The sequence below is a fragment of the Pipra filicauda genome, unplaced genomic scaffold (assembly GCF_003945595.2).
Source record: "Pipra filicauda isolate LSUMZ 115617 unplaced genomic scaffold, ASM394559v2 scaffold878_size60847_pilon, whole genome shotgun sequence".
Classification (NCBI taxonomy): domain Eukaryota; kingdom Metazoa; phylum Chordata; class Aves; order Passeriformes; family Pipridae; genus Pipra; species Pipra filicauda.
Genome location: NW_024105062.1, coordinates 33903 through 48138, shown reverse-complemented (window position 1 = coordinate 48138; position 14236 = coordinate 33903). Strand labels below are relative to the sequence as shown.

The following is a 14236-nucleotide window of genomic DNA, read 5'->3' as shown; positions in this document are numbered from 1 at the left end:
GGACTGACCCGCGCCGCAGCCAATCAGCGCGCGGCCACGGCCCCTGCCCGCATTCCGCCACGCCTTCGCCGCGCGCGGTGCATTGTGGGAGTTGTAGTCCTTGCGGCAGGCGAGGATAGGACTTTTTTGTTTTTAGCTTTTCTGTCTTTATTTTCTCCTTTTTTTTTTCCTTTTCTTTCTATTTTCTTTCTTCTTTATTTATTCCTCGTCTTGTCTTTCGTCCGCTCACGTGCAAAGGGCCGCTATGATCGTCCGCAAGGACTACAACTCCCACAGCGCACCGCGCAAAGCGCAGGCGCGGCGGCGAACGTGCGGGCAGGGGCCGCGCGCTGATTGGCTGCGGTGGTGTTTTCTGAACGCGGTGCGCGCGCAGAGCGTCGCCTTGGCTTCCGGGAATCGGGGATGGCGCCGGGGCCTGTTTGTCGCTGTAAGATCTGGCGGGGACTGTGGCGAGAGCGGGGCTCTGGGGATCCCCTCGGGGGCTGCGGGGAGCGCGGGTGTGGGTGGAAAGGCTGGAGGGCTCGGAAGGGTTTAGCGCGTGGGTTCGGGGGTTCTCGGGGACGTTTTGAGAGGTCCCTGAGGGGGTTTGGTGTCTTGAGGGGACTCGGGGGGGAAATTGAAGGTCCCTGAGGGGGTTTGGGGGTCTCCGAGGGAGTTTTAGTTTCTGAGGAGATTTGGGGGATCCCAGGTGGGCTTTGGGGATCTCTGAAGAGGTTTGAGGGTCCTGGGGGGCTTTACGGGGACCTTTTAGGCAGTTTTGGGGTCTCTGGGGGGTTTAAGGGGTCCCAGATGGTTTTGAGGGTCCTTGAGGGAGATTGGGGAGTCCCTGAATGGGCTTGGGGGGTCCCAGGTGGGTTTTGCGGGTCACTGGGAGGGTTTAGGGGGTGCTGGGGAGGGATGAGGTCTCTGAGGGGATTTGAGGGGACCTTGAGGAGGTTTCGATGGGTCGAGGGGGGGATTTCAGGGGTTTTGAGGGGATTTTGTGGAGTCCCCTAAAGCTCAGCAGTGGGTTCATGGGGTCCCCCAGCCCTCAGGGGTCCTAGGGATGCTTCCCAAAATCCAGGGGAGGGAGATGTACCACATCTGGGTAAGGGGATCCCAGTGCCCCCAGTGTATCCCAATGACCTCCCAGTGACCCTCAGTACAGCCCAGTAACCCCCTCAGTGACCATCCAGTGTGTCCCAGTGACCTCCCACTGCTTTCAAGTATGGGCCAGTGATCCTCCAGTGAGCACCCAGTAACCTCCCAGTGTGCCCCAGTTCACCTCCAGTCCCTCCCAGTGCCATCCCAGTGTCTTTCAGTAACCCCCCAGTCCCTCCCAGTCCCCCCTGGTTCCCCGCAGTGTGTCCCAGTATCCTCCAGGAATCACCCAGTGCCCCCCAAAACCCCCCAGCTGTCCCCAACCTGTCCCCAGATGCCCTTGGCCTTTCTGTGTGAGTGGGAGGGGGTCGTTTTTGTGGTCAAAGGGTCCAAGGGGGGGCTCCTGGAGTGAGATGGAGGGTTGGGGACATCAGGGATGGGGTTTGGGGACAGTGGGGAGGGGTTTGGGGACAGTGGAATTGGGGGTTCCAAGGGGAGAAATGGGGCTGTGGGAAGTCCCTGGGAAAATTGGAGACACCAGGGGGGTCTCAGGGTGTCAAGGGGGGAACTGGGGACACCAAGAGGGTCTTGGGGACACCGGGGGGGTCTCAGGACTCACCTGCTCATGGTGCAGCCCCTTCGCTCCCACCCAAGCCCCTCTAACTCCCCCCAAATGTCCTCTAACCTCCATTTTCCCTTTAATCCCCTCCCCCCACAGATCCCTTTGATGCCCCAATGCCCCCAAAACCTGTTTTAACTCCCCCAAATACACCCAAAGACCCCCAAAACCCCCCAAATCACCTTCCAACCTCCCCAAAGAGGGATCACCTGGCACCCTGGGACAGGAACACAGTGGGCTGTACTGGGGGCACTGGGCTGTACTGGGAGGGCACTGGGGGGGGCTCAGGTGTCCCACAACAACGTGGCCCAGCTCCAGGAGAGATCCGGGGAGCAATGAGGAGGTACTGGTCTGTCCTGGACTGTCCTGGTCTGTACCCCCAATCCCCAAAGCCCCTCCCCAGCTCCCCCAGGACCCTCCCGCACCCCAAAGCCTCCCAGGCCTCCCCAGGCCCCTGACTTGGTCCTGCTGCCCCTTGAGCATCTCCAACTCCTGCAGAACCAGGCATTTCTTTGCTCCCCAGGGTCGTTCCCACACCCAGAATGGAATCTGGAGGCAGCAGGATGTGCACAGGGCTCCCATTTCCTGCAGTGCAAAGGGGCTGCAGGGAATGATTCCCCTGCTCTTGCAAATCTGCCAAAAGCTGCAGGGCACAGGAGGGGGAGCTTCAGGAATTTGCTGGCATTGGGAGTGGAGCTCACAGGGTATTGAGAGGAACATATCCCTCAAATACAATCTCTGTGCATACACAATATCTGTCTGGACAGACGGATAAAGCAATAATCAGATATATTCTGTATCATATATATGGCACATATTCTATAGAATCCATCCTTAGGTATTGTATGATATATCTATAAGATATTACAAACAATAAGCAGTAATAAGGCAAGTGTCCTCCTTAGGGACACACACTTCAGAAGGGACCTTTCACTTGACACCCCCCCCTCTCTTCAGCTTCGAGCCACCTGGTGCCACAGAGGGGGACAGAGCTCCTGTGGAACATTCTATTCCACTGACACAGAGCAAGGAATAAACCCAAACTACTGCCTGGGTTTGTTCCCTGGGGGTCTCTGCAGCAGCAGGCACAGCCCCACACTGACTGCTCTGGGCTGTGCAGGCATTTGTGGTTCTGCCTGTCTCCCACACACACAAAACAGTCTGGTTAGTGCTGCCCTCAGGAAAACCCCCCAATATTAAATTCAGTCCCCATCGTGTAGTCGTGAAAGAAGTTGTCAGTGAATTTGCCAGAAAGCATGAAAAATAGAAGAGCACACAGTTATACACAAACGCAGGTAATTACTGTTCTGACCACACATTCCAGATTAATTTGGTGCAGTGATAATAAAAATCATAAACCCACGTAACGCTGTGCAAGAGAACACAGATTGACCAAGTGAAGTCAGACATTAACAGAGATAAATTCGAGAAGGTCAGCAGTGCACTGTTTTACTCCTGCTAACACTTGTGGGCAGTCTGACTGACTTCATGTACAGGATGGACGTACCTGTGCCCCGGGGCTGCCAGTGCCATGGTGGGCAGCAGGAACCACAGGGGATGGTGCCAGTGAGGCAAAGAGCCACAGCCAGATATTGGCTTCTGTGTCTGGGCCAGCAGAATGGATTCTGTCTTTCCATTTGCATGGCCCATTGCAGCTCAACAATTTCAGTGTCTGATTGCCCAGGATTCTCTCACACTGAACTTCACAGAGCAGCCTTTGACACTGGTAGGCAAAAGTAGCCTTTAATCCTTGCAAACGTGGAAACTGCACATCCCAGGATATTGGCACAGCACAGCAGAGGAGTCCAGTTGTCAGAAAGGATGGCAGGGGAGAAGTGGAAGGAGAAAGCATTTGCACACCAAAGCACAGGGGTAATGATCAAGGCCTGAAGTCCAGTGAATTCATATTTATTCTCTACACTGAAACTAGGAAGAAAAAAATTGTGTTTAAAGTGACACTACGTTAATTCAGTTTTTGATTAATATATAACAATTCAATCAGGTGCTCATGAAGTGACCTCACTCCCCTCATCCTCCCAATTAAACACCTGTTTTTTGGCTGAATCTTCATATTCTGGAGTATATTTTGGCTGAATCTTTTGCAGTTTGGGGAGGGGTTCATCTTGCTATTTCTGAGGGGCTTTTTGTGTGAATCTTGTTAGTGGTTTGGTTTTTTCTGGGCTGAATCTTGGTGTTTTGGAGGTTTTTATGGTCACAGGATGCCCGGTGAGTTCTAGAGATGGACTTGGGCAGGAGGAACCCCCAAGCCAACACGCTCAGCCCTTGTTTTCCCCCCCATCAGGATTTGTCCTTCCCAAAGCTTGGGCAGATGAAGGAGGCTGCGAGGAAGAGGAAGATGCCTTGGTCCCCCCAGGCAGGTGAGGAGGAAGTCAGTGTCCCTTTGGGCGGGTGTTGTGCTGGCTCTGTCAGCCGAGCATGGCCCCGGCTGCAGGACAACCCCGCTGGCGCCGCCGTCCTGCCGGGGCCGGAGTTGGGGGGATGTCCTTGGCCTTCCCTGTGGGCCGGAGGCAAATCCCCTGCCTGTCCTTCTTGCTTCCTGCCCCAGGCCCCGAGCTGAGGACGGAGAGCCCGGAGGACAAATCCCCCCGGCGGAGCCTGGTGGGAGAGGCCGTTTTGAAGGGCTCCCCGGCGCAGGAAGGCAGCGGGGAGGAAAAGGGCCGGAGATCCCCCCGCAGGAGGGGCTCCAAAGCCAGCCCAGGGTGCTCTGAGGAGGAAAGACCCAGCCTGTGCCGGGAAGGCGGCCGGAGCTTGAGGGGGAGCTCTGAGCTGGTGGTCCCTGAGCAGCCTCCCAGCAGGGAGAAGGTCTTCAGGTGCTTGGAGTGTGGGAAGAGCTTCAGGAAGAGCTCGAGTCTCTTCACCCACCAGCACATCCACACTGGGGCACGGCCCTACCCATGTGGGGAATGTGGGAAGAGCTTCAACTGCAGCTCCCACCTTATCCAACATCAGCGCATCCACACTGAGGAACGGCCCTACACGTGTGAGGAATGTGGGAAGAGATTCAGGCAGAGCTCCACCCTCGTCAAGCACCAGCACATCCACACTGTGCAGAAGCCCTACAAGTGTGGGGAATGTGGGAAGAGCTTTAGGCAGAGCTCCGAAACGATCCTACACCAGCGCATCCACACTAGGCAGAAGCCTTACAAGTGTGGGGAATGTGGGAAGAGCTTTAGCCAGTGCTTTGAACTGATCCTACACCAGCGCATCCACACTGGGGAACGGCCGTATATGTGTGGGGAATGTGGGAAGAGGTTTCAGACCATCTCACATCTCCTCAGTCATGAGCAGACACACACGGATGAGAGGCCCTTCCTCTGCACCGACTGTGGGAAGAGCTTCAACCGGAACTCCTACCTTGTCACCCACCAGCGCATTCACACCGGGGAGAGGCCCTACAAGTGTGGGGAGTGTGGGAAGAGCTTCACTGAGAGCTCTAAGTTGACCAGACACCAACGGACTCACCGGTAAGGGAAGAGAAGCCGTCGAGTACCCTGACTGTGGGAAGAGCTTCGGCCGCTGCTTCCACCCCCAATGAACCCCCTGTTGGTGAGGCAACCCCTGGAGTCCAGTGACTGTCAGTCCATTCCTTTCGACCAGAAAGGGCCAGTCCCCTTTCCCAGGGGCAGGTTCTTCCAACAGAACCCTTCCTGGGGAGGTGTGTGGAGATTCCTGCCTTGGCTGGGGACCCCCCAAGGTCACTGCTGGAGGTTGAGAGCAGAGATCTCCCCACGAGCGTTGGTCTGGGGGAGTTCCATCCATCTCTAATTAAGAATTATTGCTTTTGTGCCAGCTTGAGTAGAATTACTTCAACAATTGCTTTAGTGTAGAGCACTGTTCTATCTTATCCTGTACTCATGGTAGTTTTAGTGTTTGTATTGTGCAGTAAATAATTGTGATGAAGATCTTTTTTCTGATAATTTGTAACCTTAAATAAATTCATTTGTATCAATAGATCTGATTTGCCATCATTAAAACCTGGGGGACAAAAGTGGTTCAGCCACACCTCTCTAATTCCTCTAAACTTAAAATGTTGGCAAGATCCAAGGCTGAGATTGGATCCAGCAGCCCCCAGCACCCCACAGGAAGTTGGGAGCTCAGGGGAACCACTCCCTTTCCCAAAACCTGGTGCCAAAGACCCCCATGGGTCTGCCGGACCCACCAGACAACCCCTCCTTTTCCACCTTCTCCCTGTTCCTCCCACTTTTCCGTGGTCCCCTCAATCCCCAGCCCCCTCAGGATCACTTTTGGGGTCCCAACCCCCACTTTTTCCCCCCATCCCACCCCTTCCACATCATCCCCCCACTCCCCAGCCCCCTCATGCTCAGTTTGGGGGTCCCACCCTCTACTTTCCCCACTCTTCTGACTTCTCCCACTTATTTCCCATCATCCCCCAAACCTCAGAGCCCTTCCCCCTCCACTTTTGGGGGGTCCCACTCCCCTCCCACTCAGTTTGGGGTCCCACCACCCCTCTTCTCCACTCTGACCCCCCTTTTCCCACTGACCACCCCCTTCCCACCCCCACTCACCCGAGAGCTCCTCGCCTGCAGCCGGGGGGGCTCCCAGCACCACCAGTGCCCAGAGAAGTCCCCCAGAAAAGGGGTTGGGTGGAGTCCTGGGTGGGCTTTGAGTGCGTTTGGGGGTCCTTGAGGGGCTGTGGGGAGGTTTTAGGGGGGTCCCAGCACCTCTTGGGGTGAGCTGGGTGCCTGTTGAGGGGCAGGTGCCCTCCCAAATGTCATTTTATTGTAGAATTCTTTCAACAGAAGAACCTAATTTGTCACATAAATAAGGTTGACTCTAATTACAGTACTGAAAAGTCCAGTTGATTTACACAGAATGAAAAGAAAAACCAACACAAAAAAAACCCCAAGGATGAATACCCCTGAGATTATATAAAAATGGCACACTTCATCTAAATTGTGTCCTTTTCTGGGTAAAATTGAAATTGGTCTCAAATAGGTTAATGTGATTGTGGGTAGTAATTTTCAATAATAATCTACAGCTAGATTTCACATGCCCCATTTCCCCCATGTTTATATATTCTTTTTTTAGAAGTATAAGTAAGCTGCAGTTTTGCAGCAGGAAATCTCCTCTACCACAGAGTTCTTCCCAGAGATCTTAAGCACAGCCTGGATCTCATGCCAAGGCTGAGGTTTTGGAAAGGCCTGGAGTGAGACCTCTACAATGAGGTGAATTCCCTGTTCACAGATGATCAATCAGCTCTTCCCAGCTGTTGTGCAGTTTTCCCTTTCTCACCTGGCTCTCCCTAAGCAGGCAAAACCATCCATGTTCTCCCAGGCAACTCCAACTGCTGTTTGGATCTCCGTGTCCCAACTGTCTCGTGCAGCTCCAGAAGACAGAAAGCAACCCCAAAGCTGATCAGTGCAGGGGCCACATGTCTGCAGCATGGAAAGGGCCCAGCTGGAGCTGGGGGAGATCTGCCCAGCCCCAAAAGCACAGGGGGGGAGGCAAAGGGAAGGAGGGAATCGGAAGAGAAGGACACAGTTGGAGTGTCACTGCCTGCTGGGAAAACTCCACAGTTTGATGAGCAGGGATTTCCATTAAGGGGCAATTTAAAGCAACCTTGAGGTGGCCCTTTCTGATGTGTGGGGTCAGGCTGAGCCCCAGCTGGCTGCAGTTTAGGAAAGGGAGCAGCAAAGAGGGCACCTCTGTGCCTCCCACTGCCAGAGGCTGAAGGCACAACTGTTCAGGAAGGAGACTCCCTTCTCTCATCTCTTGCCCTCCACAACACCCCCCCAAAACCAAGAACAGGCACAGGGTGAGCTCACTGAGAGATGTGCTGAACAGCCTGGGAGAGGGGAAGAAAAGAAGAAAGTAGCACTAATGAACATGACAATCAGTTCAATACTGCAGAGCTTAGGGAAGAATTCTGGTTTCAGTAGAACAACTCCCAATTTTCCACACAAGCACTTTTGCAATCCTACCCTTGTATCCCCATGAAATCATCTTTCTGGACAAAAGGAACTGGAATGGACAATGCACAACTTGCCACTGACACTATTTAATGAGCTGGGTCATTGATGAGAGATGTAGGAGAGCTCTTTCCCCCTCCCTGCTCTATCCTGCTGTCTCCTTAAACTGCCTCTGGAAAAGAAATGGTTGCAATTTTTCATTTAAGAACTTTGTTTAAAATATTTCCTGCTCTTCATCAAAATCAGAGATTATATTACTCTGAAGTTAGATAGATATCATGCAAATGTTTGTGAATTTGGAATATTTTTAAATGTGATTTTTTTTCACAATGAGCTTTTTTTAAAAATTTTTTTTCTTTTTAATTTTAAATTCACATGAAGTGACATAAGAGAACATAAGAGAAAAAAAATGAAAAAGAAACACAAGACATAGAACAAAAAGAATCCCATTGGAAAAGAATCTTGGTGGAAAGGAGGAAAGAAGCAAAGAAGAGAAAAAGAGGAGAGACAGAAGAGAGATGAGAGAAGAGAGAGAGAGAGAGAAAGAAAAGAGAGAATAAAGAGAGAGAAAAAGAAGAAGGAGAAGAGAGAATAACAACTGATGTATCCAAAGGACTGAAATTTGACGTAAAGGAAATCTTTCAAAAAAGTTTTATGATGTGACTCTCAGTGCAATACTGAGCAAAATGGAAAAACATCTGTCTCACAGGGAAAAATCTCATATATCCAGGTTTGATCTTTTCTCCTAATTAATTCTGACCTAACATCAGTTTGCTGTGTTTGTTCACTCCTCTAATGAGGCCTCTTGGCTTCAGTGATCCACTTGCAGGAACAAATTCTTTCAGATGCAAATATAAGTTGTATGATAGGATTCCCACTTGTTTGCATGATTAGATCAGGGATCCTGTGATGGGGTTCAACATCCAGTCCCAGAGGTGTTGCTGCCTAAACTAACAGTGGCTGAGATCCCCTGGCTGCAGGAACCATCTCCTGTAGGGATTGAACCAACAGCAGCAGCTACAGGTCCGTAGGGTCAATGTTGGCTGCTGGGAACAAGCCCAAGCCATAGGCAATGCAGGATTCCATAGGCAGTGCAGGATTCCATAGGCAGTGCAGGATTCCATAGGCAGAGGCAGTGCAGGATTCCATAGGCAGTGCAGGATTCCATAGGCAGTGCAGGATTCCATAGGCAGTGCAGCATTCCATAGGCAGTGCAGGATTCCATAGGCAGTGCAGGATTCCATAGGCAGTGCAGGATTCCATAGGCAGTGCAGCATTCCATAGGCAGTGCAGCATTCCATAGGCAGAGGCAGTGCAGGATTCCATAGGCACTGCAGTATTCCATAGGCCGTTTCAGGATTCCAAGGCATAGGCAATTCAAAGTTTCCATATCGTGTGCAGTATTCCTATAGGCAGAGGCCAGTTGCAAATTCCACAGGCAGTGCAGTATCCATAGGCAGAGCAATGCGTGTTACCATGGCGTGCTATTCCCATAGGCAGTGCATGTTTCCATAGGCCAGTGCAGGATTCCATAGGCAGTGCATGCAGATTCCATAGGCAGTGCAGGATTCAACAGGCATGCAGTATTCCATAGGCAGTGCAGCATTCCATAGGCAGTGCACTATTCCATAGGCAGTGCAGCATTCCATAGGCAGTGCACTATTCCATAGGCAGAGCCAATGCACTATTCCATAGGCAGAGCCAATGCACTATTCCATAGGCAGAGCCAATGCAGTATTCCAGAGGCAAACAAGCAGACAGAAAAGGGCAGGTGCTTAAGAGTCCAAAGCAAACTCTCACATCTGTCACTGCTGAACATTCCTGTGCTGTGCAAATCACACACAGAGCACATGAGAGCTTAAAGAAGCCCTTCACTGCTCAGGCCATTCTTTTTTCAGAGTATCTTCCCTTTTCTGTTTCACACAGGAAATACAAACCAATTCTTTGAGGCTCTGCTCTGTGGATGAGTCAGCACCGAGTTACTGAGTCAGCACCAAGAACCCCCCAGAGACAACTCTGCAATGCAGCACAGAATCAGCAGCCAGGACAACCTTCATCTCTCTTGGTATGCCTTGGGAATCCTTTTCTGTTCTCTGCAGGTGATGATTGAACCTCACCTTCCTGCTCCCATCTGAGCAGCAACCTGTCTTCCTCTGCTCTTTGATCAAACAAAACTTCTGTCCAAGTGAATGGCCATGAAAAGGGAATGCAAAAGGGACACACCTACACCAGCTAGAAATGTAAAACCTTTCTTGACAAAAAAAACCCAACAATCAACCAAAACAAAACCACAGAACAAAACTCACAGTGTTCAGGGTGCATTTGCTCAATTCTCTCATTTCCAATTGTTATGAAGAGAACAGTCAGAGGGGTTTGGAGCCTCAGTCACTGTAAATCAGCACATTGGAACTGACTTTCTTACAACTAAAGAACTTGGTGGATTCTGGCTCACTATATTGCCAGTGGTTTATATTACTATTATTAAACAAATTCTCTAAATCTATTCACTAAGTGCTCCTTGTCAGCACTTTCAGCTTCTATTCTAAAACAGGTTCCAAAATGCAGGTGAGTCTCTCTCTATTCTTGGACTAGATCAGCTGTCCCTGATAGAATACACCACCATTCACAGGAAAAAAATGAAATACATAATACACCTCTCACCTTCACAATATGTTAACTATACAACTGTTTTCATTCTCGAGTTCTTAAAGTTAAACATGTGACAAATTAGAAGCCAAAAGTACAATTTTGGTAGTGAGAACTACTAATGCAAACCTATTCTTCTGAACTCCCAGTCCTCAGTTGAGATAACAAATCACATTTTGTTCAACAGAGTGTTTGTGGAATTGTTACAGGCACAGAAAAAGCACTTTTTCACACTCACCTCCTGGAGGCCTGACAATTGTTACAGCATCACTTCTCAAGCTGCCCTGGCTGTTGGATGCATTCACTTGCACTGTGGAGTTAGAAAATGGAATCAGGCCTTTAATGGTACCAATACATTGAATTTCCTGCTGCTGCAGAACATCTGAGTATCATTTACCACAGAATAATGAGCATTGTCTGTTAGGAAAAAACAAGAAAGGGGGAGAAGAACAAATGTTAGACTTTCTGTCTGCTACAATTCACTGTCTTTAGGAACTAAGTCTTACTCCTATGTCGCTGAAAGTGTTGGAACGGCCAAAGCGACACAAAAAAAAAGGTTCCAGCAAAGTTTATTCCAAGAAAAAAGCAGGGACCGCCAGGGCTGCTGCGCAGCCCCTTAAGTACAATTTTTGAACACACGTAATGCACATGGATAGGACAGTTCAAACTTTCACACCAGAATTCTTACAGCTAATAGGTGCATTTTCTAAACTCTACTTTCTCACAACAACTTTGCTCTTTCTCAAAACAGCCCAGTTCTTTCCCACAACAGTCCCGAGCACCTGCTCTTATTTTTCTCTCATGTTGATGTTCTTCCCAACCACTCTCGTTCAAAACAGGTCCTTGTTCTCATGAGACAGTGTTCTCTGTTCCCACAGGACAGCTTCTTCAGGGTGCATCAGTATGTTGTCAGGATCAGGGCCTCCATTTTCAGTCCTCTCTTTTCAGTCCATCTCAGGGGTATACTTTGATCTGGTCAACATCTATTGCTTCGTCAGTATGTGCCAAGGTGCTGATGGACCCGCTGTCACCCGTGACACTCCTACTCAAAAGAAGACTTGCTGTTTATACCTAATAACACACACACACACACACACAGAATTTTGGCTATTGGGGCGAAAAAATATTATTCATCATTTCTCCTGCTTTTGGCAACAGTTTATGGTACCTGTAAACCTTGGAAAATAAACCAACCAATCCATGAAGCAACCCTACAGTTTCAGAGCTGACTGCTCTATACTGCAAACAGGAGCCAGCTCTCAGAAATTACTGATCTTCTGGAAAAGTTGTGGGATAACTGCAAATTCCAAACATTACTGTTAATTCTTGTGCCTCTGATACACTGGTAACAATTTCTGAATTCACCAGAAAAATGCTCCCCTAGGAGTTTATCAGCTAACTCATTGCATAGAGCAGAGAAAGTCCCCTGCAGTAACACCTGCTTTCCAGCAGGGCCTGCAGCCCCCTCACAGATAAAAGGATTGGAAGCATTCAGTTGATCAGCTGAAACCATCAGGGGACACCACAGAACCTCCATGTCCTCTGCAAACCTTTTAAGGTCTCAAACCTAAGATCAGACAATATTCTGCCTTACAAAAATAAAGAAACCCTTTCCAAAATACCTACTAAGACTAGAAAATAAAAAAAAAATTGCATGCCAGGCAACAATTTTTTTCAAATCAATGAAGAGTTCACTCACATATCTGAGAGCAAAACTGAGCTCATTTAAAGATTATCCTGTATTTCAAACATATAAAGCCCTCTATAAATGATTAATATTATTACTACTGTTCATCATTCCATGGAGAGCTCTCACAGTGAAGTCAAAGGAAATTCTCTGTTACAAACCACAGTGAATCACACAAGTCTAAGATCACAGGTATGAGAATATCATTAAACAGTATATAACTATTAAAAATATTGGAAGTGAAGTCAGGCATCACATCTGAGTCCTCTACAAAACCCAGATAAGATGGAATTACAAAAACCCCAGAAAATCAACGTTTTAATTAATTTTTGAAGGGAAACTCCTTGGATTTACACTTTTATTCAAGTTTTAAATGAGCTGTTAAAACTGAAATGTTATTAAATCTGAAAACGGTTCTCCACTCTCCCACATTTCCAGGATGTGCTCTAACACGTGTGTGTGCAGCACATTTCAGTCCTGCTCACAGGACATTTCACCACAGAGGAGTGATCTGGATTTGCTTCTAATTTGGGGATTCCTACAAACAATCTCTGATTTACTTACGGTCCAAGTCCAGGCAATTCCATGATTTTGGTGTTCACAGAGTGGCACAAAGGGTGTTTGCAGTGATTCTTCTGGTAACACATGACAAACTTATTTTCTGAGGTTTAGTGGAGGGGGGGCAGTTTTGTAAAACTCTTTGTAAACCTGCCTTGTAGCCCAGTTCCTTCTTGCTCCAGTTCTCCCTGGATGACACCGTGCCACAGCACCAGAGCACCCGGACAGACTCCAGCAGGGTGAAGGTGGGATGGTTTCATGGAGCCTGAGGGATTCAGTTGGGATTTCACTGAAGTTTACACAAGCCCCAGACCCCGTTTGAGACACAGCAATGAAGGCAAAACTTCTCATCCTGCCAGAAGAACAACCACGTTTGACACATTCCACACACAGAATCCTGCAGGAGCAAAGTTCTTTTGTCTGACATCACTCTCATGGACCCAGGCTGCTCAACCAGCACCACAAAAATGCATCCACAGTCCTTGAACTCAGCTCTTCAATTGTGCATCAAACCCTCCTTCTGCACCTTTGTGAAACTGTCCCTAGTGACATGAAACACTTAAGGACTCAGCTAGCTGTGGAAAAAAAGATGCATTTTTTAAACATTTCCCCTCCAATGTCTAGGAAAGTTTAAAAATTAGTGTTGACAGGTTGGCACATAGGAGAGATTCAAACTTTAAGCATAAAAGTGAGCTGCCTAGTAGCAATTTAGATGCCAAATTCATGAGAAAATTAAACTTTTTCTATCTACAGTACAGTTTTAACATGTTAATATTTTTATTTTCATCCACCTGAACCTGGAAGGAAAACATGTGTTTCCTCTGATGATATTTTTATTCCATTATTACTCTTTCTTCCAATGGCTAACTATACTATATTTTAAAAAGACAGTTTTGAGTAACAGAATATGAATTAAAAGGATAACACTCTATTCCAAGTTGCCTGGATAACAACATTAATATGCAGTAATTATACAATTAGCTGTAACATTAAATTCTAGTTATAGCAGAGTGATTACTCGGCAATTAGAAGTAGTATATAATTACTCAATAATTAGGAGAAGTATGTAATTGCATCACCATTTGATTCAGCTCAAAAATGAACTTGCACATTTACCATGAGATTGACAACACAGAAGCTCAATATTTTACATTGCTTCTAATAAAAAGCCAAGGAGGACTTGCAAGTTTCCTAACCCAAATTTTACACAGACCAAAGGTGGTTTTATCCCTCTTCCCAGCCAAGCAACTTACTGCTGGTGGCAAGGAAAATGTTAGAAGAACATTTTTAAATGCAGGTCTTGCTGGGGCTGACTTGCAATTTGCAGCTTTGCCACTTCTCACTGCTTCCCCTCAGCTGTCAGTGGGCTGGAAAATGCAGACCCAGAGGTTCAGCCTGACAGACAGTGACACAGTGATAACCCTGTCACATCAGTCCATGCCAGTCCTGCCCAGCTGCCCCAGTGGGGACCCAATTGGTGAGGAGAAGGGGACGAGGCCTCTCTTTTGCCGTTTGTCATGGGTGTTTTTCTCTCCATCCTGCTCACAGGTCCTACTGTAGCCCACCAGCAAGTCTGCTGCAGATCTGAACAGCAGGTGCCTCAGGTACCGGGACAGTCCTAAAAGACATTGTTTCCTTCAGACAAGTGGTTTGTACCAGAACCTCCTTGTTCCTGCACTCGGCCTTGTCATTGCT

General features: G+C 48.5%; 1 protein-coding gene across 1 annotated transcript; it reads left to right on the top strand.

The window, feature by feature from the left end:
- Positions 1 to 244: 244 nt before the first annotated feature.
- Positions 245 to 5319, top strand: LOC113999162 (zinc finger protein 239-like). The gene is made up of 2 exons (XM_039390832.1): positions 245 to 427; positions 4505 to 5319. Exons 1-2 carry the CDS (start codon positions 245 to 247, stop codon positions 5186 to 5188), a joined length of 867 nt encoding a protein of 288 aa, XP_039246766.1. The 3' UTR covers positions 5189 to 5319.
- The last annotated feature ends 8917 nt before the right edge of the window (positions 5320 to 14236 follow it).